This window comes from Dendropsophus ebraccatus, chromosome 14, assembly GCF_027789765.1.
Source record: "Dendropsophus ebraccatus isolate aDenEbr1 chromosome 14, aDenEbr1.pat, whole genome shotgun sequence".
Lineage (NCBI taxonomy): Eukaryota > Metazoa > Chordata > Amphibia > Anura > Hylidae > Dendropsophus > Dendropsophus ebraccatus.
In genome coordinates, this window is record NC_091467.1 from 2,476,437 (window position 1) to 2,503,783 (window position 27,347).

Here is a 27,347-nt window from a genome sequence, read left to right on the forward strand (position 1 = left end):
GCAGCATGAGACTTCGAGGACGTCTTCTCCAGTGTCGGACTGGCCCAGCAGAGGAGCGGAGAATCATCTGGTGGGCCCCCAGCTCAGAACCTGCAGTAACACTGACTGACGGGTCATGTCTCACTGGTTCCTTATTGGTGGGCCCAAAGGATCATCTTCTCTGGTGGGCCCCAGGTACCCCAGTCCGACACTGGGCTTCTCCCACTATTTTCGGGGTTTTTGTAACTCTAAGAATTGATATTTAACTAAAGCATATTTTTCTTCTTCAGTCTTTTAAAGCCGCTCCACCACCGCCGCCGCCAAAGGCCCCCGAGAATGTAAGTTATGATGGGCGGGAAGACCCCAGTAATGTCCATAGATGGGGGGTAGGGCGGCCGATGGCTCCTGCTGTAACTCTGGTTGGGATGGGTAGGAATCCCGCATATCTCACTGTACGGCTCATCTGTACACTCACTTGAATGGGTATACGTGGAGTTGTGGTCACACATTGCGGTAAAGTAGTAACATTGTGGTTTTTCTACCGTGGTTGTGAAGTCATAAAGACGCTGCAGTGTGATCAAGACCAGTGTGGGGTGAAAAACGTCCGGGTCCCACCACATGGAGGAAGCTGAACGCTCAGCACTCAACTCTCGGCATCTGGAGAAATGGGATTATGCACTATGCAGTCCTAGAAAACATATACTATAGGCTGTGTCCATATACCATATACTATACATACCATAGGCTGTATCCATATACCATATACTATATATACCATATACCACAGGCTCTATCCATACACCATATATCATAGGATGTATCCATATACCACAGGCTGTATCCATATACCATATACTATATATACCATATACTATAGGCTATATCCATATACTATATACCATAGGCTGTATCCATATACCATATACTATATATACCATATACCACAGGCTCTATCCATATACCATATATCATAGGATGTATCCATATACCACAGGCTGTATCCATATACCATATACTATATATACCATATACTATAGGCTATATCCATATACTATATACCATAGGCTGTATCCATATACCATATACCATAGGCTGTATCCATATACCATAGGCTATATCCATATACCATATACTATAGGCTGTATCCATATACCTTATACCACAGGCTGTATCCATATACCATATATCATAGGCTGTATCCATATACCATATACTATATATACCATATACCACAGGCTCTATCCATATACCATATATCATAGGATGTATCCATATACCACAGGCTGTATCCATATACCATATACTATATATACCATATACTATAGGCTATATCCATATACTATATACCATAGGCTGTATCCATATACCATATACTATACATACCATAGGCTGTATCCATATACCATAGGCTATATCCATATACCATATACTATAGGCTGTATCCATATACCTTATACCACAGGCTGTATCCATATACCATATATCATAGGCTGTATCCATATACCACAGGCTGTATCCATATACCATATACTATATATACCATAGGCTGTATCCATATACCATATACTATAGGCTGTATCCATATACCATATACTATAGGCTGTATCCATATACCATATACTATAGGCTGTATCCATATACCATATACTATAGGCTGTATCCATATACCATAGGCTGTATCTATATACCATATATTATAGGCTGTATCCATATACCATATACTATAGGCTGTATCTATATACCATATACTATAGGCTGTATCTATAGACCATATATTATAGGCTGTATCTATATACCATGGACTGTATCCGTATACCATATACTATAGGCTGTATCCATATACCATATACTATAGGCTGTATCTATATACCATATATTATAGGCTGTATCTATATACCATGGACTGTATCCGTATACCATATACTATAGGCTGTATCCATATACTATAGGCTGTATCCATATACTATAGGCTGTATCCATATACCATATACTATAGGCTGTATCCATATACCATATACTATAGGCTGTATCCATATACCATATACTATAGGCTGTATCCATATACTATATACTATAGGCTGTATCCATATACCATATACTATAGGCTGTATCCATATACCATATACTATAGGCTGTATCCATATACCATATACTATAGGCTGTATCCATATACCATATACTATAGGCTGTATCCATATACCATATATTATAGACTGTATCCATATACCATATACTATAGGCTGTATCCATATACCATATACTATAGGCTGTATCCGTATACCATATACTATACATACCATAGGCTGTATCATATACCATATACTATATATACCATATACCACAGGCTGTATCATATACCATATACCACAGGCTGTATCCATATACCATATACTATACATACCATAGGCTGTACCCATATACCATATACTATATATACCATATACTATAGGCTGTATCCATATACCATATATACCATATACCATAGGCTGTATCCATATAGCATATACTATATATACCATATACCACAGGCTGTATCCATATACCATAAACCATAGGCTGTATCCATATACCATATACTATAGGCTGTATCCATATACCATAAACCATAGGCTGTATCCATATACCATATACTCAAGGCTGTATCCATATACCATATACTCAAGGCTGTATCCATATACCATATACTATAGGCTGTATCCATATACTATAGGCTGTATCCATATACCATAGGCTGTATCCATATACCATATACTATAGGCTGTATCCATATACCATATACTCAAGGCTGTATCCATATACCATATACTATAGGCTGTATCCATATACCATATACTATAGGCTGTATCCATATACCATATACTATAGGCTGTATCCATATACCATATACTATAGGCTGTATCCATATACTATATACTATAGGCTGTATCCATATACCATATACTATAGGCTGTATCCATATACCATATACTATAGGCTGTATCCATATACCATAAACTCAAGGCTGTATCCATATACTACAAATATATAATATACATGTATCCAATTTCGCCAGACACCAGGAGCTGAATACTGAGTGTTTGGACACTTTGCTGACGTTCACTCAGCACACACGTGATATTACTGCAATCTATGGACACAGATTCCTTAGGTTTAGGGCTCCACTTAAAAAAACCATTTGTGATGTCCCAGAGACAGGTGAAAAGTTTTCATCATTCCTGGTCTGGGTGAGAAGCGCTCGGGTTGATGCTTCACTCCCCGGTTGCTGCTTTTCCTGCGGGTCGGCACTTGTTTTTGCTGTAGATATGTAGTAATAACGTAGAGGTGTATACTGGAATATAGCAATATACAGTACTGAGTGTGTATAGGGTAGTAACTATACAGAATGCATGTATTTATAACACACTAACACCCGCCCTGTCACGCTCAGTGTATAGGGTCTCCTTGCTGTCCTATTACTTACACGTCACCACTAATCTGTGTTGTAGGTTGTAGAAGAGCCGCCCGTGGTGTCTGTGAGCTCAGAGACGTCGTCCCCACAAGCGGCTCTCCCCCCGGACTCCGACACCCAACAACCAGAGAGCGAGAAGCCCCAAAGCCAAGCCCCTGCCCGCCCGCTGCCCTTCTGGAGAAAGGTCAGCCACATGTCAGGTTCCTGCTCCCTAGTTACAGTATAGGAACATACACTGAATGGCCGCTTTATGAGACCCTCATCTAGTAGTCGTGGACCTCATCTAGTAGTCGTGGACCTCATCTAGTAGTCGTGGACCTCATCTAGTAGTCGTGGACCTCATCTGTTAGTAGTGGACCTCATCTAGTAGTCGTGGACCTCATCTAGTAGTCGTGGACCTCATCTGTTAGTCGTGGACCTCATCTAGTAGTCGTGGACCTCATCTAGTAGTCGTGGACCTCATCTAGTAGTCGTGGACCTCATCTAGTAGTCGTGGACCTCATCTGTTAGTCGTGGACCTAATCTAGTAGTCGTGGACCTCATCTAGTAGTCGTGGACCTCATCTAGTAGTCGTGGACCTCATCTAGTAGTCGTGGACCTCATCTGTTAGTAGTGGACCTCATCTAGTAGTCGTGGACCTCATCTAGTAGTCGTGGACCTCATCTAGTAGTCGTGGACCTCATCTGTTAGTCGTGGACCTCATCTAGTAGTCGTGGACCTCATCTAGTAGTCGTGGACCTCATCTAGTAGTCGTGGACCTCATCTAGTAGTCGTGGACCTCATCTGTTAGTAGTGGACCTCATCTAGTAGTCGTGGACCTCATCTAGTAGTCGTGGACCTCATCTAGTAGTCGTGGACCTCATCTGTTAGTCGTGGACCTAATCTAGTAGTCGTGGACCTCATCTAGTAGTCGTGGACCTCATCTAGTAGTCGTGGACCTAATCTGTTAGTCGTGGACCTTATCTAGTAGTCGTGGACCTAATCTGTTAGTCGTGGACCTTATCTAGTAGTCGTGGACCTCATCTGTTAGTCGTGGACCTCATCTAGTAGTCGTGGACCTCATCTAGTAGTCGTGGACCTCATCTAGTAGTCGTGGACCTAATCTGTTAGTCGTGGACCTCATCTGTTAGTCGTGGACCTCATCTAGTAGTCGTGGACCTCATCTAGTAGTCGTGGACCTCATCTAGTAGTTGTGGACCTCATCTAGTAGTCGTGGACCTCATCTAGTAGTCGTGGACCTCATCTAGTAGTTGTGGACCTCATCTAGTAGTCGTGGACCTCATCTTGTAGTCGTGGACCTCATCTTGTAGTCGTGGACCTCATCTAGTATTCGTGGACCTCATCTAGTAGTCGTGGACCTCATCTAGTAGTCGTGGACCTCATCTAGTAGTCGTGGACCTCCTTTAGCCTTCAGAACTGCAGCAGTTCATGACAGCATAGATCCTATGAGGTGGTGAATTTTTTGTGTAAGAATATTGGCCCATGTGGACAGGATCACTTCTCAGGGTTCATGCCGCCTGCTCTACCTCATCCCAGACAGGTCTATAGGGTTAAGATCTGGGGACTGGGAGGCTGCGGAAGCAAGGAGAACTCACTGTCATGTTCCTGGAGCCAATCCATGACTACCTGAGCCTTGTGGGTGGTGCATTGTCCTGCTGATTGCTGTATTTTTCGCCCCAGAGACCTGGATCCATCTGACCGGCCATGTTTCTATATAGAGATCTGGATCCATCTGACCGGCCATGTTTCTATATAGAGATCTGGATCCATCTGACTGGCCATGTTTCACCACAGAGATCTGGATCCATCTGACCGGCCATGTTTCTATATAGAGATCTGGATCCATCTGACCGGCCATGTTTCACCACAGAGATCTGGATCCATCTGACCGGCCATGTTTCTATATAGAGATCTGGATCCATCTAACCGGCCATGTTTCTCCCCAGAGATCTGGATCCATCTGACCGGCCATGTTTCTCCCCAGAGATCTGGATCCATCTGACCGGCCATGTTTCTCCCCAGAGATCTGGATCCATCTGACCGCCCATTTTTCTCCCCAGAGATCTGGATCCATCTGACCAGCCTTGTTTCTCTATAGGGATCTGGATCCATCTGACCGGCCATGTTTCTCCCCAGAGATCTGGATCCATCTGACTGGCCATGTTTCTCTACAGAGATCTGCATCCATCTGACCGGCTATGTTTCTCCACAGAGATCTGGATCCATCTGACGGCCATGTTTCTCTATAGGGATCTGGATCCATCTGACCGGCCATGTTTCTCCACAGAGATCTGGATCCATCTGATCGGCCATGTTTCTCTATAGGGATCTGGATCCATCTGACCGGCCATGTTTCTCTATAGAGATCTGGATCCATCTAAGAGGCCATATTTCTCCACAGAGATCTGGATCCATCTGACCGGCCATGTTTCTCCCCAGAGATCTGGATCCATCTGACCGGCCATGTTTCTCCCCAGAGATCTGGATCCATCTGACCGGCCATTTTTCTCCCCAGAGATCTGGATCCATCTGACCGGCCATGTTTCTCCCCAGAGATCTGGATCCATCTGACCAGCCTTGTTTCTCTATAGGGATCTGGATCCATCTGACCGGCCATGTTTCTCCCCAGAGATCTGGATCCATCTGACTGGCCATGTTTTTCTACAGAGATCTGGATCCATCTGACTGGCCATGTTTCTCTATAGAGATCTGGATCCATCTGACCGGCTATGTTTCTCCCCAGAGATCTGGATCCATCTGACCAGCCATGTTTCTCTATAGGGATCTGGATCCATCTGACGGCCATGTTTCTCTATAGGGATCTGGATCCATCTGATCAGCCATGTTTCTCTATAGGGATCTGGATCCATCTGACGGCCATGTTTCTCTATAGGGATCTGGATCCATCTGATCAGCCATGTTTCTCTATAGGGATCTGGATCCATCTGACCTGCCATGTTTCTCTATAGGGATCTGGATCCATCTGATCAGCCATGTTTCTCTATAGGGATCTGGATCCATCTGATCAGCCATGTTTCTCTATAGAGATCTGGATCCATCTGACCGGCCATGTTTCTCTATAGGGATCTGGATCCATGTGACCGGCCATGTTTCTCTATAGGGATCTGGATCCATCTGATCAGCCATGTTTCTCTATAGGGATCTGGATCCATCTGATCAGCCATGTTTCTCTATAGGGATCTGGATCCATCTGACCGGCCATGTTTCTCTATAGAGATCTGGATCCATCTGACCGGCCATGTTTCTCCACAGAAAACTGATGACTGCATTTTGTGCTGCATTTCATGGTCTCGGATCGTGTGGGCCTCGGGCTCTAATAAAAAGGCCATTCAGTCTTTACTCCTCTATCAACATCTATGGCTCTCTTCTCTTTTCTGGGCCGCTCTATTCTCCTCATGGGGGGGTATACCCCACATTACAGTATAATGCTGATATATAACCTCACCGCCAGCAGCCATTATTTACTAACATGAAAACTTTTCTTTCTAGTCTTTTAAAGGAGACCCCCAACCTCCTACGGTCCAGGAAAATGTAAGTCCAAGAAACTTAGCATCTGCCTATCAGGGTAATGGGAAACCATGTCCTAGTGCGATGGCCGATGGAGCCCTAATTGTACCATTACTGGTCACTATGGGAGGGCAGAGCGTGAGACACGTGGATGGGGAGAAGACTGCTGCCAGACATCTGGGGGAGACTCCGGAATCCCCCGAATCATCAGAGTGATGGGACTAGAAGTCACGGGATAAACAGCTACATCCCCGTGTGGTGCACCCACCATAGGCTCCCCCACCCCCGTATCCATGATAAGAGCGGGGTGACCCCAGACAATGTACACTGACCGCCAGAAAGGACCAGAAGATAGAAGTGCCCCCCCTCCCCCCCCCCCCCCGCGCTGTTAGGGGGAGGACTGCGGCCTGGTACCATCTGACAGGGAATATTCCGGATCTATTCTCAGCCATTAATGGATCTCATTGTCCTTTTTTTAGTCTTTACCAGAAGAACCACAGAGCGTCCAACTAACACCGACTGTAAGTGTCACTAACCGCCCCATAGTATGACCGCATGTGTGTAAATGAGTGGCTGTGTGATCAATGTGCGGCTAGTATACGGCTCATTATAGATATATACACTGAATGACTGTAACCATGGGGAGCGTCAGAACGCCGGCACCTGAGGGATGTCAGAGAGGTAAGTTCCTGGCGGGTTATAGACCTCATATACCTGTGCCCAGGTGAGAAGGAGACACCTGCATCCCCCAGCCTCCAGGAGACATTACACACTGCGTATACCAGCTGCGAGAAGCGGAGGAAGATGGAGTCCAGACCCTGCCCCTGTCTGTGTGAGATCCAGCACTGCAGGGGTTAAGAGAGCTGGGGAGGCCTGACCGCATGTATATATACTGTAGGGGGAGGCCGACACTGCATGTATATATACTGTAAGGGAGGCCTGACCGCATGTATATATACTGTAGGGGGAGGCCGACACTGCATGTATATATACTGTAGGGGGAGGCCGACACTGCATGTATATATACTGTAGGGGAGGCCTGACCGCATGTATATATACTGTAGGCGAGGCCGGCACTGCATGTATATATACTGTAGGGGGAGGCCGACACTGCATGTATATATACTGTAGGGGAGGCCTGACCGCATGTATATATACTGTAGGGGGAGGCCGACACTGCATGTATATATACTGTAGGGGAGGGGGACCGCATGTATATATACTGTAGGGGAGGCCGACACTGCATGTATATATACTGTAGGGGAGGCCGGCACCGCATGTATATATACTGTAGGGGAGGCCGACACTGCATGTATATATACTGTAGGGGAGGCCTGACCGCATGTATATATACTGTAGGGGGAGGCCGGCACTGCATGTATATATACTGTAGGGGGAGGGGGACTGCCAGGGCTGTATTAACAGCTGCTGCTGCCCTAGGCACTAAACCTGAAGACGCCCCACCTACACGCACCTATTGGCGATACCCCCCCACCCCCCTGGAAAAGACACCAGATTTACTGGCAAGTCTGAACGGTAGGAGGGAAACTAAAAAAATAAAAACAAAAACATTAGTTTTTTCTGTCCCCCTGCGCCCTGGTGCTGCCCCCTGCAAGGTGCTGCCCTAGGCACCGGACCACGGGTGCCTAGTGGTAAATACGGCCCTGGGGACTGCATGTATATATACTGTAGGGGAGGCCGACACTGCATGTATATATACTGTAGGGGAGGCCGACACTGCATGTATATATACTGTAGGGGGAGGCCGGCACTGCATGTATATATACTGTAGGGGAGGCTGGCACTGCATGTATATATACTGTAGGGGAGGCTGGCACTGCATGTATATATACTGTAGGGGGAGGGGGACTGCATGTATATATACTGTAGGGGAGGCCGGCACTGCATGTATATATACTGTAGGGGGAGGCCGGCACTGCATGTATATATACTGTAGGGGGAGGCCGGCACTGCATGTATATATACTGTAGGCGAGGCCGGCACTGCATGTATATATACTGTAGGGGAGGCTGGCACTGCATGTATATATACTGTAGGGGGAGGGGGACTGCATGTATATATACTGTAGGGGAGGCCGGCACTGCATGTATATATACTGTAGGGGGAGGGGGACTGCATGTATATATACTGTAGGGGAGGCTGGCACTGCATGTATATATACTGTAGGGGAGGCCGGCACTGCATGTATATATACTGTAGGGGAGGCCGGCACTGCATGTATATATACTGTAGGGGAGGCCGGCACTGCATGTATATATACTGTAGGGGAGGCCGGCACTGCATGTATATATACTGTAGGGGGAGGCCTGACCGCATGTATATATACTGTAGGGGAGGCCTGACCGCATGTATATATACTGTAGGGGAGGCTGGCACTGCATGTATATATACTGTAGGGGGAGGCCGGCACTGCATGTATATATACTGTAGGGGGAGGCCGGCACTGCATGTATATATACTGTAGGGAGGCCGGCACTGCATGTATATATACTGTAGGGGAGGCCGGCACTGCATGTATATATACTGTAGGGAGGCCGGCACTGTGTGTATATATATATATATATATATATATATATACTGTAGGGGAGGCCGGCACTGCATGTATATATACTGTAGGGAGGCCGGCACTGCATGTATATATACTGTAGGGGGAGGCCGGCACTGCATGTATATATACTGTAGGGGAGGCCTGACCGCATGTATATATACTGTAGGGGAGGCCTGACCGCATGTATATATACTGTAGGGGAGGCTGGCACTGCATGTATATATACTGTAGGGGGAGGCCGGCACTGCATGTATATATACTGTAGGGGAGGCCGGCACTGCATGTATATATACTGTAGGGAGGCCGGCACTGCATGTATATATACTGTAGGGGGAGGCCGGCACTGCATGTATATATACTGTAGGGGAGGCCGGCACTGCATGTATATATACTGAAGGGGAGGCCAGCACTGCATGTGTATATATATATATATATATATATATATATATATATATACTGTAGGGGAGGCCGGCACTGCATGTATATATACTGTAGGGGAGGCCGGCACTGCATGTATATATAGTGTAGGGGGAGGCCGGCACTGCATGTATATATACTGTAGGGGAGGCCGGCACTGCATGTATATACTGCATGTATATATACTGTAGGGGCAGGGCTGTATTTACCACTAGGCACCCGTGGTCCGGTGCCTAGGGCAGCACCATGCAGGGGGGCAGCAACTTGCAGGGGGAAGAAAACAAATTTTTATTTATTTTTTTTGTCTCCCACCTCCTGTTCAGACTTTCCAGCAAATCTGGTGTCTTTTCAAAAGGGGGGTTTGGGGTATGGTGGTATTGGTCAGGTCTGCTGTAGAGGTGTTAAATATGATGCCTGGAGCTATCACCTACCAATCTACCAATCTTGTGGTGAAATTTGTTGATGTTTTAAGCAGTTAAAAACCATGAAAAATGTGATTCAGACAATAATTTTACATGTAGAGAAATGCATATGGCTGAAACCACCCTCCCATTTCTTCATGATGCTAACTGGTGCGTGAAGATGGGGCGGCTTCAGGTTTACTGCCTGGGGCAGCAGTAGCTAATAACATGGCCTTGTGTAGGGGAGGCCATCACTGCATATATAAATATATATATATATATACTGTAGGGGAGGCCGTCACTGCGTATATATATATATATATATATATATATATATATATATATATATATATATACTGTAGGGGAGGCCGTCACTGCGTATATAAATATATATATATATATATATATACTGTAGGGGAGGCCGTCACTGCGTATATAAATATATATATATATATACTGTAGGGGAGGCCGTCACTGCGTATATAAAAATATATATATATATACTGTAGGGGAGGCCGTAACTGCGTATATAAAAATATATATATATATATACTGTAGGGGAGGCCGTCACTGCGTATATAAATATATATATATATATATATACTGTAGGGGAGGCCGTCACTGCGTATATAAATATATATATATATACTGTAGGGGACTTATACTTTTGTTGGCCTTGTGGAGTCCGCACCGTAGCATTGTGTCGCCTCCTCTCCAGAATGGTCATCACTGAGCAGTGGATATAGACAGCAGAGACACCCCCCCTCCCCTTCTCCTTCACAGGTTATATGGCGTTATACAGAATTTCCGGAATGTTTCTGTCCCTTTTGCACCTGACGATATTTTATCACCTATATATGCAGAGCTCGTCCGATCCCGAACCCCAGAGCAGTAAGCCCAGCGCTGGCGGAGAGAAAGGGGGCGCCCCAGGGAACAAATCTCCAGAGAACAAGAAGCAGGAGGATGGGAAGACCACCAAACCCAAAATCATGATGTTCTTCAAGCAGCTGGTAAGAGCCCAACATCTGCCCTGTAGCTTCCTGTGTGTTAGAAGGTTCCAGAAGATTCCCAGGGCAGGGGTGCACAGACTTCTAGCTTTGTGTCTGTGTTACATGGGATCAGCCAGGAATCCTCCCTCCCTTCTGTCATTTATGTGAAGTTTTATTGTGTTTTATCCGTATGTAAAGTGAACAGAGACCAAACCCATCTTACTTGTTATTATAGTCAGTGCTGGGTGATGGGAGTAATGTCAGCCCAGAGGGGACCCCCGAGAAGAGCCGCCCGCAGCCTGTAAGTGCCGATCATAATACAGCCGGCTCTGGTGACGGGATATGCTGCCAACCACACTGACACTGCCTGTCCTCTATCTATATATAATCTATCTATCTCCTATCTATCTATCTATCTCCTATCTATCTATCTATCTATCTATCTATCTATCTATCTCCTATCTATCTATCTCCTATCTATCTCCTATCTATCTATCTATCTATCTATCTATCTATCTATCTATCTATCTATCTCCTATCTATCTATCTATCTATCTATCTATCTATCTATCTATCTATCTCCTATCTATCTATCTATCTATCTATCTATCTATCTATCTATCTATCTATCTCCTATCTATCTATCTATCTATCTCCTATCTATCTATCTATCTATCTCCTATCTATCTATCTATCTATCTATCTCCTATCTATCTATCTATCTATCTATCTATCTATCTATCTATCTCCTATCTATCTCCTATCTATCTATCTCCTATCTATCTCCTATCTATCTATCTATCTATCTATCCATCTCCTATCTATCTATCTATCTATCTCCTATCTATCTATCTCCTATCTATCTCCTATCTATCTATCTATCTATCCATCTCCTATCTATCTATCTATCTATCTATCTATCTCCTATCTATCTATCTCCTATCTATCTCCTATCTATCTATCTATCTATCTATCTATCTATCTCCTATCTATCTATCTCCTATCTATCTATCTATCTATCTATCTATCTATCTATCTATCTATCTCCTATCTATCTCCTATCTATCTCCTATCTATCTATCTATCTATCTATCTATCTATCTATCTATCTATCTATCTCCTATCTATCTATCTATCTATCTATCTCCTATCTATCTCCTATCTATCTATCTATCTCCTATCTATCTCCTATCTATCTATCTATCTCCTATCTATCTCCTATCTATCTATCTATCTATCTATCTATCTATCTATCTATCTCCTATCTATCTATCTATCTATCTATCTCCTATCTATCTATCTATCTATCTCCTATCTATCTCCTATCTATCTCCTATCTATCTCCTATCTATCTATCTATCTATCTATCTATCTATCTCCTATCTATCTATCTCCTATCTATCTATCTATCTATCTATCTATCTATCTATCTATCTATCTATATATAATCTATCTATCTCCTATCTATCTATCTATATATAATCTATCTATCTATCTATCTATCTATCTATCTATCTATCTCCTATCTATCTATCTCCTATCTATCTCCTATCTATCTATCTATCTATCTATCTATCTCCTATCTATCTATCTATCTATCTCCTATCTATCTCCTATCTATCTATCTATCTATCTATCTATCTATCTATCTCCTATCTATCTCCTATCTATCTCCTATCTATCTATCTATCTATCTATCTCCTATCTATCTATCTCCTATCTATCTATCTATCTATCTATCTATCTATCTATCTATATATAATCTATCTATCTCCTATCTATCTATCTATATATAATCTATCTATCTATCTATCTATCTATCTATCTATCTATCTATCTCCTATCTATCTATCTCCTATCTATCTCCTATCTATCTATCTATCTATCTATCTATCTATCTATCTCCTATCTATCTATCTATCTATCTCCTATCTATCTCCTATCTATCTATCTATCTATCTCTCTCCTATCTATCTCCTATCTATCTCCTATCTATCTATCTATCTATCTATCTATCTATCTATCTATCTCCTATCTATCTATCTATCTCCTATCTATCTCCTATCTATCTATCTATCTCTCTCCTATCTATCTCCTATCTATCTCCTATCTATCTATCTATCTATCTATCTATCTCCTATCTATCTATCTATCTATCTATCTATCTATCTATCTATCTCCTATCTATCTATCTATCTATCTATCTATCTCCTATCTATCTCCTATCTATCTATCTATCTATCTATCTATCTATCTATCTCCTATCTATCTATCTCCTATCTATCTATCTATCTATCTATCTATCTATCTATCTATCTCATATCTATCTCCTATCTATCTATCTATCTATATATAATCTATCTATCTATCTATCTATCTCCTATCTATCTATCTATCTATCTATCTATCTATCTCCTATCTATCTATCTCCTATCTATCTATCTATCTATCTCCTATCTATCTATCTATCTATCTATTTATCTATCTCCTATCTATCTATCTATCTATCTATCTATCTATCTATCTATCTATCTCCTATCTATCTCCTATCTATCTATCTATCTATCTCCTATCTATCTATCTATCTATCTATCTATCTATCTATCTATCTCCTATCTATCTATCTATCTATCTATCTATCTATCTATCTCCTATCTATCTATCTATCTATCTATCTATCTATCTATCTATCTATCTATCTCCTATCTATCTATCTATCTATCTCCTATCTATCTCCTATCTATCTATCTATCTATCTATCTCCTATCTATCTATCTCCTATCTATCTATCTATCTATCTATCTCATATCTATCTCCTATCTATCTATCTATCTATCTATATATAATCTATCTATCTATCTATCTCCTATCTATCTATCTATCTATCTATCTATCTATCTATCTATCTATCTCATATCTATCTCCTATCTATCTATCTATCTATCTATATATAATCTATCTATCTATCTATCTCCTATCTATCTCCTATCTATCTATCTATCTATCTCCTATCTATCTATCTATCTCCTATCTATCTATCTCCTATCTATCTATCTATCTATCTATCTATCTATCTATCTATCTATCTATCTCCTATCTATCTCCTATCTATCTCCTATCTATCTATCTATCTCCTATCTATCTATCTATCTATCTATCTCCTATCTATCTCCTATCTATCTATCTATCTCCTATCTATCTATCTCCTATCTATCTATCTATCTATCTATCTATCTCATATCTATCTCCTATCTATCTATCTATCTATCTATCTATCTATCTATATATAATCTATCTATCTCCTATCTATCTATCTATCTATATATAATCTATCTATCTATCTATCTATCTATCTATCTATCTATCTATCTATCTCCTATCTATCTATCTCCTATCTATCTATATATAATCTATCTATCTATCTATCTATCTCCTATCTATCTATCTATCTCCTATCTATCTATCTCCTATCTATCTCCTATCTATCTATCTATCTATCTATCTATCTATCTATCTATCTATCTATCTCCTATCTATCTCCTATCTATCTATCTATCTATCTATCTATCTCCTATCTATCTATCTATCTATCTATCTATCTATCTATCTCCTATCTATCTATCTCCTATCTATCTATCTATCTATCTATCTATCTATCTATCTCATATCTATCTATCTATCTCCTATCTATCTATCTCCTATCTATCTATCTATCTATCTATCTATCTATCTCATATCTATCTCCTATCTATCTATCTATCTATCTATCTATATATAATCTATCTATCTCCTATCTATCTATCTATATATAATCTATCTATCTATCTATCTATCTATCTATCTATCTATCTATCTCCTATCTATCTATCTCCTATCTATCTATATATAATCTATCTATCTATCTATCTATCTATCTCCTATCTATCTATCTATCTATCTCCTATCTATCTATCTCCTATCTATCTCCTATCTATCTATCTATCTATCTATCTATCTATCTATCTATCTATCTATCTATCTATCTATCTATCTCCTATCTATCTATCTATCTATCTCCTATCTATCTCCTATCTATCTATCTATCTATCTATCTCCTATCTATCTCCTATCTATCTATCTATCTATCTATCTATCTATCTATCTATATATAATCTATCTATCTATCTATCTATCTATCTATCTATCTATCTATCTATCTCCTATCTATCTATCTCCTATCTATCTATCTATCTATCTATCTATCTCCTATCTATCTATCTATCTATCTATCTATCTATCTATCTATCTATTTATCTATCTCCTATCTATCTATCTATCTATCTATCTATCTATCTCCTATCTATCTATCTATCTCCTATCTATCTATCTATCTATCTATCTCCTATCTATCTATCTCCTATCTATCTCCTATCTATCTATCTATCTATCTATCTATCTATCTATCTCCTATCTATCTATCTATCTCCTATCTATCTCCTATCTATCTATCTATCTCCTATCTATCTCCTATCTATCTATCTATCTATCTCTCTCTCTCCTATCTATCTCCTATCTATCTCCTATCTATCTATCTATCTATCTATCTATCTCCTATCTATCTATCTATCTATCTATCTATCTATCTATCTATCTATCTATCTCCTATCTATCTATCTATCTATCTCCTATCTATCTCCTATCTATCTATCTATCTATCTATCTATCTATCTCCTATCTATCTATCTCCTATCTATCTATCTATCTATCTATCTATCTCATATCTATCTCCTATCTATCTATCTATCTATCTATCTATCTCCTATCTATCTATCTCCTATCTATCTATCTATCTATCTCCTATCTATCTATCTATCTATCTATCTATCTATTTATCTATCTCCTATCTCCTATCTATCTATCTATCTCTTATCTATCTATCTATCTATCTATCTATCTATCTCCTATCTATCTATCTATCTATCTATCTATCTATCTCCTATCTATCTATCTCCTATCTATCTATCTATCTATCTATCTATCTATCTATCTATCTCCTATCTATCTATCTATCTATCTATCTATCTATCTATCTATCTATCTATTTCCTATCTATCTCCTATCTATCTATCTCCTATCTATCTCCTATCTATCTATCTATCTATCTATCTCCTATCTATCTATCTATCTATCTATCTATCTATCTATCTATCTATCTCCTATCTATCTCCTATCTATCTATCTATCTATCTATCTATCTATCTCCTATCTATCTCCTATCTATCTATCTATCTCCTATCTATCTATCTATCTATCTATCTATCTATCTATCTATCTATCTATCTCCTATCTATCTATCTATCTATCTATCTATCTCCTATCTATCTATCTATCTCCTATCTATCTATCTATCTATCTATCTCCTATCTATCTCCTATCTATCTATCTATCTCCTATCTATCTATCTATCTATCTCCTATCTATCTATCTATCTCCTATCTATCTATCTATCTATCTATCTATCTATCTCCTATCTATCTATCTATCTATCTATCTATCTCCTATCTATCTATCTATCTATCTATCTATCTCCTATCTATCTATCTATCTATCTATCTAGGTAGAGGAGAAGTCAGAGTCGCACTTCTTAAAAACTGTAGCGGGTGCTGTAGGATGCAAGTCCCTTGGCAGGAGGGATCCCCAGATACACAACGAAAGTTCCAAGCACTCCAGCATAAGTGAAAAAAGTAGTGGTTTATTGTAAAGAAAAATTACAAGGATGCAACGTTTCAGCTCCCTCTCGGAGAACGGCTCCGAGAGGGAGCTGAAACGTTGCATCCTTGTAATTTTTCTTTACAATAAACCACTACTTTTTTCACTTATGCTGGAGTGCTTGGAACTTTCGTTGTGTATCTATCTATCTATCTATCTCCTATCTATCTATCTATCTATCTATCTATCTATCTATCTCCTATCTATCTATCTCCTATCTATTTATCATCTATCTATCTATCTATCTATAATCTATCTCCTATCTATAATCTATCTCCTATCTATCTATCTCCTATCTATCTCCTATCTATCTATCTATCTATCTATCTATCTATCTATCTATCTATCTATCTCCTATCTATCTATCTATCTCCTATCTATCTATCTCCTATCTATCTATCTATCTATCTATCTATCTATCTATCTATCTATCTATCTATCTATCTATAATCTATCTCCTATCTATAATCTATCTCCTGTCTATCTATCTATCCATCCATCCATCCATCCATCTATCTCCTATCCATCCATCCAGCGTCCTTTCTGTGTGACAGTCATGCTGTATGTCTATTATCTTTTTCTATAAGGGATAAAATAACAACTTTCCTGGTGTTTGATTTTTCTTTGTGAATGTTCGGTTTCTCCTGTATCCTGTGGTTGCTGTATAGCTGTATATAAGATGCTTGTAGACCTGCTAGATGACCACTAGAAGGCGCTAGACACCAACTTATTCTTGCAGAGCTGAAAATAAACTTTTCTGCCAGTCTCTTTCCATTGCGGCAGGGACAGGTTTGCTGCTTCCGGAAACAATCACAGTAGAGACGCACCCATACATACCCATATATATATATATAATCTACATATAGATCTACATCTACTATACATCTACATATACATATAATATACATATAATCTGCATATACATCTACATATAGATCTACATCTACATAAATTCTGCATCTAATCTACATCTACAAAAAATGTTATAAATAAATCCCTCCCATTGTATAAAATTCTTATTACTGACTTTTCCCATTGTGCAAATTAGATACAAATAAATAAATGAATAATCACAAAACACAATCCCCAAACTGATGGTTTCATCACATCCCAATGGAAATGGAATAAACATAGAAGTGAATCCGGAGAAAAACTACAAATCAAGGCACAAAAAATTAGCCACAATAAAGCTCCATAGACCGAACACTACAAAGGTCACAGGGGTCAGGAGAAGGGATTTGAGGCACATGTAAATATATATTTTTCCATTTTCATTTTTAAAAGTTTAAATAAAAGCTAAAAACGGCAGTAAAGTAGTTATATCGGCCGTATTTTGAATGTAAGAATCCCTGCGAGCCAAGTAGCCACGGCCGGGCTGTCCCCATCCAGGTACGATTGAACTGATTATTACGTCCATCCTCCACTACCATCTCCTCCATACACAGAATGTGGGAGACTTCAGCCAAGAGATGGAGAGGCGGGAGACTACTAGTGGTGAGACCATTCTGGCAGCAGTAAGTGACGGAGTACTTCTTATGGATCACCCTTCTTATACAGCCCAGTATCCTAGAGAGGAACCAATGTGGCTACCATAGGGACTGAGTCATTGGTGGAGCCCACACAGTGAAGGGACACTGAGGGAAGGATTGTATGGAGCAGAGCCGGGTAACGGGACCACCTGATCTCCAGCATAAGGGTTGTGCAGGAGCGCATGTTCATACCCGAGAGGAGGCGATGCGGAGGGCCCAATACAGGAACCCCAGTGGTCTCCAGCATAAGGGTTCTATAGGAGCGCATGTCTATACCCTAGAGGAGGCGATGCGGAGGGCCCAATACAGGAACCAGGGTCTCCAGCATAAGGGTTGTGCAGGAGCGCATGTTCATACCCGAGAGGAGGCGATGCGGAGGGCCCGATACAGGAACCCCAGTGATCTCCAGCATAAGGGTTGTGCAGGAGCGCATGTTCATACCCGAGAGGAGGCCATGCGGAGGGCCCGATACAGGAACCAGGATCTCCAGCATAAGGGTTCTGTGGGAGCGCATGTCTATACCCGAGAGGAGGCGATGCGGAGGCCCGATACAGGAACCCCAGTGATCTTCAGCATAAGGGTTCTGTAGGAGCGCATGTCTATACCCGAGAGGAGGCGATGCGGAGGGCCCGATACAGGAACCCCAGTGTCCCCAGCATAAGGGTTGTGCAGGAGCGCATGTTCATACCCGAGAGGAGGCCATGCTGAGGGCCCAATACAGGAACCAGGGTCTCCAGCATAAGGGTTCTGTGGGAGCGCATGTCTATACCCTAGAGGAGGCGATGCGGAGGGCCCGATACAGGAAACAGGGTCTCCAGCATAAGGGTTCTGTAGGAGCGCATGTTCATACCCGAGAGGAGGCGATGCGGAGGGCCCGATACAGGAACCCCAGTGTCCCCAGCATAAGGGTTGTGCAGGAGCGCATGTTCATACCCGAGAGGAGGCCATGCTGAGGGCCCGATACAGAAACCCCAGGGTCTCCAGCATAAGGGTTCTGTGGGAGCGCATGTCTATACCCTAGAGGAGGCGATGCGGAGGGCCCGATACAGGAAACAGGGTCTCCAGCATAAGGGTTCTGTAGGAGCGCATGTCTATACCCGAGAGGAGGTGATGCTGAGGCCCGATACAGGAACCAGGGTTACCAGCATAAGGGTTCTGTGGGAGCGCATGTCTATACCCGAGAGGAGGCGATGCGGAGGGCCCGATACAGGAACCAGGGTCTCCAGCATAAGGGTTCTGTGGGAGCACATGTCCATACCCGAGAGGAGGCGATGCGGAGGGCCCGATACAGGAAACAGGGTCTCCAGCATAAGGGTTCTGTGGGAGCGCATGTTCATACCCGAGAGGAGGCGATGCGGAGGGCCCGATACAGGAAACAGGGTCTCCAGCATAAGGGTTCTGTAGGAGCGCATGTCTATACCCGAGAGGAGGCGATGCGGAGGGCCCGATACAGGAACCAGGGTCTCCAGCATAAGGGTTCTGTGGGAGCGCATGTCTATACCCGAGAGGAGGCGATGCGGAGGGCCCGATACAGGAACCCCATTGTCTCCAGCATAAGGGTTCTGTGGGAGCGCATGTCTATACCCGAGAGGAGGTGATGCTGAGGCCCGATACAGGAACCAGGGTCTCCAGCATAAGGGTTCTGTGGGAGCGCATGTCTATATCCGAGAGGAGGCGATGCGGAGGCCCGATACAGGAACCCCAGTTATCTCCAGCATAAGGGTTCTATAGGAGCGCATGTCTATACCCTAGAGGAGGCGATGCGGAGGGCCCGATACAGGAACCAGGGTCTCCAGCATAAGGGTTCTGTGGGAGCGCATGTCTATACCCTAGAGGAGGCGATGCGGAGGGCCCAATACAGGAACCAGGGTCTCCAGCCTAAGGGTTCTGCGGGACCATGTTTCCATACCCGAGAGGAGGCGATGCGGAGGGCCCAATACAGGAACCCCAGGGTCTCCAGCATATGGGTTTTGTGGGAGCACATGTCCATACCCAGGGTCTCCGGAGTTGTAAGGCTTTAGCATAGAGTCTGAGATTGTAAGTAAGGTGATATGAAAGAACGGAATTAAAAATACTCCAACCATGAATGACGTCTGTCCGTGCCTAGAACCCCAGGGCCCAGGAAAGGGGGGTACGACCTTTGAACCTTTCGGGATTTGAACAAGTCCCAGAAAAGTGTGTTTACCCCAAATCTCGCAAAAACACAAAAAAATGCAACAGCTCAACGCAATGGCAAGATACAGACCCACTACAGACATGAAAATAGTTAAAAACAGCCCCCCCCCCCAACTGCCAAAAAAACTTTCACAAAAATAATGAGGCTCTTGGTTAATGGTGTAAACTGCCCCACTGTGTTACGGTGGCCTCATACACGGTGCGGACCCTACGCTGTACTATGGCCTCATACACGGTGCGGACCCTACGCTGTACAATGGCCTCATACCGGGGCAGTAATAGACTGTACTATGGCCTCATACACGGTGCGGACCCTACGCTGTACTATGGCCTCATACACGGTGCGGACCCTACGCTGTACTATGGCCTCATACCGGGGCAGTAATAGACTGTACTATGGCCTCATACACGGTGTGGACCCTACGCTTTACTATGGCCTCATACACGGTGCGGACCCTACACTGTACTATGGCCTCATACACGGTGTGGACCCTACACTGTACTATGGCCTCATACACGGTGCGGTCCCTACGCTGTACTATGGCCTCATACACGGTGCGGACCCTACGCTGTACTATGGCCTCATACACGGTGCGGACCCTACGCTGTACAATGGCCTCATACACGGTGCGGACCCTACGCTGTACTATGGCCTCATACACGGTGCGGACCCTACGCTGTACTATGGCCTCATACCGGGGCAGTAATACACTGTACTATGGCCTCATACACGGTGCGGACCCTACGCTGTACTATGGCCTCATACACGGGGCAGTCCTACGCTGTACTATGGCCTCATACACGGTGCGGACCCTACACTGTACTATGGCCTCATACACGGTGCGGACCCTACGCTGTACAATGGCCTCATACACGGTGCGGACCCTACGCTGTACTATGGCCTCATACACGGTGCGGACCCTACGCTGTACTATGGCCTCATACACTGTGCGGACCCTACACTGTACAATGGCCTCATACACGGTGCGGACCCTACGCTGTACTATGGCCTCATACACTGTGCGGACCCTACACTGTACAATGGCCTCATACACGGTGCGGACCCTACACTGTACTATGGCCTCATACCGGGCAGTAATACACTGTACTATGGCCTCATACACGGTGCGGACCCTACGCTGTACTATGGCCTCATACACTGTGCGGACCCTACGCTGTACTATGGCCTCATACACTGTGCGGACCCTACACTGTACAATGGCCTCATACACGGTGCGGACCCTACGCTGTACTATGGCCTCATACACGGTGCGGACCCTACGCTGTACTATGGCCTCATACACGGTGCGGACCCTACACTGTACTATGGCCTCATACACTGTGCGGACCCTACACTGTACAATGGCCTCATACACGGTGCGGACCCTACGCTGTACTATGGCCTCATACACTGTGCGGACCCTACACTGTACTATGGCCTCATACACGGTGCGGACCCTACACTGTACTATGGCCTCATACACGGTGCGGACCCTACGCTGTACTATGGCCTCATACACTGTGCGGACCCTACGCTGTACTATGGCCTCATACACGGTGCGGACCCTACACTGTACTATGGCCTCATACCGGGCAGTAATACACTGTACTATGGCCTCATACACGGTGCGGACCCTACGCTGTACTATGGCCTCATACCGGGGCAGTAATACACTGTACTATGGCCTCATACACGGTGCGGACCCTACGCTGTACAATGGCTTCATACACGGTGCGGACCCTACAGTGTACAATGGCCTCATACACGGTGCGGACCCTACACTGTACTATGGCCTCATACACGGTGCGGACCCTACACTGTACAATGGCCTCATACCGGGGCAGTAATACACTGTACTATGGCCTCATACACGGTGCGGACCCTACGCTGTACAATGGCCTCATACACGGTGCGGACCCTACGCTGTACTATGGCCTCATACACGGTGCGGACCCTACGCTGTACTATGGCCTCATACACGGTGCGGACCCTACGCTGTACAATGGCCTCATGCACGGTGCGGACCCTACACTGTACTATGGCCTCATACACGGTGCGGACCCTACACTGTACAATGGCCTCATACACGGTGCAGTCCTACGCTGTACTATGGCCTCATACACGGTGCGGTCCCTACGCTGTACTATGGCCTCATACACGGTGCGGACCCTACACTGTACTATGGCCTCATACACGGTGCGGACCCTACACTGTACTATGGCCTCATACACGGTGCAGTCCTACGCTGTACTATGGCCTCATACACGGTGCGGTCCCTACGCTGTACTATGGCCTCATACACGGTGCGGACCCTACACTGTACTATGGCCTCATACACGGTGCGGACCCTACGCTGTACAATGGCCTCATACACGGTGCGGACCCTACGCTGTACAATGGCCTCATACACGGTGCGGACCCTACGCTGTACTATGGCCTCATACACGGTGCGGACCCTACACTGTACTATGGCCTCATACACGGTGCGGACCCTACACTGTACTATGGCCTTATACACGGGGCAGTCCTACACTGTACTATGGCCTCGTACCTGGGAAGTCCTACACTGTACTATGGCCTCATACACGGTGCGGACCCTACACTGTACTATGGCCTCATACCGGGGCAGTCCTACACTGTACAATGGCCTCATACCGGGGCAGTAATACACTGTACTATGGCCTCATACCGGGCAGTCCTACACTGTACTATGGCCTCATACACTGTGCGGACCCTACACTGTACTATGGCCTCATACACGGTGCGGACCCTACGCTGTACAATGGCCTCATACACGGTGCGGACCCTACACTGTACTATGGCCTCATACCGGGGCAGTAATACACTGTACTATGGCCTCATACACGGTGCGGACCCTACGCTGTACAATGGCCTCATACCGGGGCAGTCCTACACTGTACTATGGCCTCATACCGGGGCAGTAATACACTGTACTATGGCCTCATACCGGGGCAGTAATACACTGTACTATGGCCTCATACCGGGGCAGTCCTACACTGTACTATGGCCTCATACCGGGACAGTCCTACACTGTACTATGGCCTCATACCGGGGCAGTAATACACTGTACTATGGCCTCATACCGGGGCAGTCCTACACTAAACTATGGCCTCATACCGGGGCAGTCCTACACTGTACTATGGCCTCATACCAGGGCAGTCCTACACTGTACTATGGCCTCATACCGGGGCAGTCCTACACTGTACTATGGCCTCATACCGGGGCAGTCCTACACTGTACTATGGCCTCATACCGGGGCAGTAATACACTGTACTATGGCCTCATACCGGGGCAGTAATACACTGTACTATGGCCTCATACCGGGGCAGTAATACACTGTACTATGGCCTCATACCGGGGCAGTAATACACTGTACTATGGCCTCATACCGGGGCAGTCCTACACTGTACTATGGCCTCATACCGGGGCAGTAATACACTGTACTATGGCCTCATACCGGGGCAGTAATACACTGTACTATGGCCTCATACCGGGGCAGTAATACACTGTACTATGGCCTCATACCGGGGCAGTAATACACTGTACTATGGCCTCATACCGGGGCAGTAATACACTGTACTATGGCCGCTCCATGGCATGAAATACGCCTATGCTCTGGGCATGCAAGATCTGTCTTATACCGGCACAAGTACCCCAAATCTTGATCTCTTTCTTGGCCCCTATTCTGTGGAACGGGGAATAGTATGTTTTCATTGGAGATCCCCTTTAAAGTTTATGGAAGATGTCCGTCTGGACATTTCCCCATAGACTTTAATGTAGCATTATCACATTCAGAATACGGCTGCATTTTCTACCACTTTTACTGCGGTATTTGGCTTTTATTTCACAGTGTGTGACCACGGCCTAACAACAGTTACATGGAATACAAGGTTGATTGGATGTCAGTGTAATTGTACTGATCTGAAGGATGCAGATAACATGTCGGCTTTACCGCCCGGGGACCGGAGAAGAAACAAAAGACCAACCAACCATTCCTGACTTCTTTTGCCTTTTGCAGACTCTGGACATCACAGACGGGTCGGAGGTCACTAAGAATGAGAAGACGGTGGTTACGGCTGTGGTGGAGCCTCCTCCACCTCCGCCACAGAAGGGAAAAGACGCCATGAAGGAGAAGAAAGCCTCAACAGAGAGACTGAACAAGCAGGAGAGCCGAGAGAGCGCCGAGGCGGCCGTGTCCGTACAGCTCCAAGCTCCGGAGCCGGGGCAGGCAGAGAACGGAGCAGGGGCGGCTAGAGACGGCCAGCTGAAGAGGACAGAGAAGAGGCAGTCCCTGGGGAACTTCTTCAAAGCCATTGTAAGTGCAGTACACGACCCCAGGAGCAGGGGGCGCCACTTGTCCGAATATCATTTATGTACCTCACAGGTTCACACCTCCCCCTCCTGATACCTCTGGGTGCAGGTGAATGTGCTGGGGTATCCTATGTGGGGGGATGGGGGGGTTATAAGCCGCTCCCAGACTCCTCTATCCCTCCTGATACCTCTGGGTGCAGGTGAATGTGCTGGGGTATCCTATAGGGGGGGATGGGGGGTTATAAGCCGCTCCCAGACTCCTCTATCCACCCTGATACCTCTGGGTGCAGGTGAATGTGCTGGGGTATCCTATGTGGGGGGATGGGGGGATTATAAGCCGCTCCCAGACTCCTCTATCCTTCCTGATACCTCTGGGTGCAGGTGAATGTGCTGGGGTATCCTATGTGGGGGGATAGGTTATAAGCCGCTCCCAGACTCCTCTATCCCTGACGGCTTAGCTCACTGACAACAAACAGCACAGGCATCTGAGGTCCCACATGACTGATCCTTCTCTGTCCCAACATCAGAATAACATGCGCCCTGGTAGTATCCATGACGTCCCTATCCACGTCCCCAATGTACTAATGCAGGGACGAGGGAACGTTCAGCTCTCCCATCATCCAAAGCTGGAGGGCTGAACGTTCCCCATCCCGGGATAATGTCTATGGGGGTGCTGTGTCCTGTCTCTGTAGACATCACATATATATATATATATATATATATACAGTATATACACCACATACAGATCTAACTCACCTCTGTCTGATTATTCTTCCAGGGGCCAAAGCGCACGTGTGACGCGGAGGCGCAGACGGACCCGGTCACCATTCTGCCCCCAGAGAAGACTAAATGACTATGGGAGAAGCTGAGGGGGAGCTGGCCGCCGCCATCGCTGCGTGGATGAGGGCGGACGCCACCATTGTATATTTCAGCTATAATCTGTACAGAGATCAGTCCACTCCCCATCACCCCCCGGGTTTTATATATTATTCACGTCCGTCCGTTCATTATCTTCCTTACAGTTTCTTAGTATCATTGTAGTAAACAGAAGGAGCGAGAACGTGTGAATGGAGTGACCCCCAGCGAAAGCTACAGCGACGCAAGCAGGGAGACTGTCCTACAGCACAAGAGCTAGCACTCACCCTGCACCCTCTGCTGACAGACACATGGACGGACGTCTGGGCCCAAATAACGTCCATTGTTTCACAAGTAATGGCTTTTGTTTTAAATTAATGGACGTTATTTGGGTTTGAAATTACAGTGAGAGGCCCCCAGACCCATTACACTGAGGGGCCCACAGACCTATACCCCATTACAGTGAGGGGCCCACAGACCCATTACACTGAGGGGCCCACAGACCTATACTCCATTACACTGAGGGGCCCACAGACCTATACCCCATTACACTGTGGGGCCCACAGACCTATACCCCATTACACTGTGGGGCCCACAGACCTATACCCCATTACACTGAGGGGCCCACAGACCCATTACACTGAGGGGCCCACAGACCTATACCCCATTACACTGAGGGGCCCACAGACCTATACCCCATTACACTGAGGGGCCCACAGACCCATTACACTGAGGGGCCCACAGACCTATACCCCATTACACTGAGGGGCCCACAGACCTATACCCCATTACACTGAGGGGCCCACAGACCTATACCCCATTACACTGAGGGGCCCACAGACCTATACCCCATTACAGTGAGGGGCCCCTAGACTCATTACACTGAGGGGCCCACAGACCTATACCCCATTACAGTGAGGGGCCCCCAGACCTATACCCCATTACACTAAGGGGCCCCCAGACCCATAATAGTGAGGGGCCCACAGACCCATTACACTGAGGGGCCCACAGACCTATACCCCATTACACTGAGGGGCCCCAGACCCATTACACTGAGGGGCCCACAGACCCACGCCTTTCCATAGCTCATAGAATGGGAATTCCCTGTATGATATTGAAAAATCCTTATTGTTTTATGTAGATTGGGGATGGGGACTCTGCCGCCCCCCAGCTGTTGCAGAACTACAACTCCCATCATGCCTGGAGAGCTTTAGCTTTGTCTGTCCAGGCATGCTGGGTATTGTAGTTCGGCCACAGCTGGAGGGTGGCAGAGTCCCCATCCCTGATGCAGACAATTGTTCCCACTTAGTCACTTTTCTAGAGACGTTCCGGAAGGTTCTGCAGGTTATCCCGGGGTCACTCATTAAAGGAACAGA

The 27,347-nt window shown here is 44.8% G+C and overlaps 1 protein-coding gene across 13 annotated transcripts in view; it reads left to right on the top strand.

The window, feature by feature from the left end:
• BCAS1 (brain enriched myelin associated protein 1) overlaps positions 1–26,869 on the top strand; it is a 154,746-nt gene extending 127,877 nt beyond the window's left edge. For 11 of the 13 annotated variants that reach the window (XM_069953636.1, XM_069953643.1, XM_069953641.1 and 8 more), the window contains 8 exons: positions 270–317; positions 3,465–3,611; positions 6,938–6,979; positions 7,435–7,476; positions 11,206–11,352; positions 11,567–11,632; positions 24,824–25,120; positions 25,895–26,869. In XM_069953636.1, the coding sequence (XP_069809737.1) occupies positions 270–317; positions 3,465–3,611; positions 6,938–6,979; positions 7,435–7,476; positions 11,206–11,352; positions 11,567–11,632; positions 24,824–25,120; positions 25,895–25,969 (864 nt within the window). In that variant the 3' untranslated portion in view covers positions 25,970–26,869. The remainder of the gene's footprint in view (positions 1–269; positions 318–3,464; positions 3,612–6,937; positions 6,980–7,434; positions 7,477–11,205; positions 11,353–11,566; positions 11,633–24,823; positions 25,121–25,894) is intronic. The other 2 variants (XM_069953639.1, XM_069953648.1) reach the window with 2 other exon arrangements.
• The last annotated feature ends 478 nt before the right edge of the window (positions 26,870–27,347 follow it).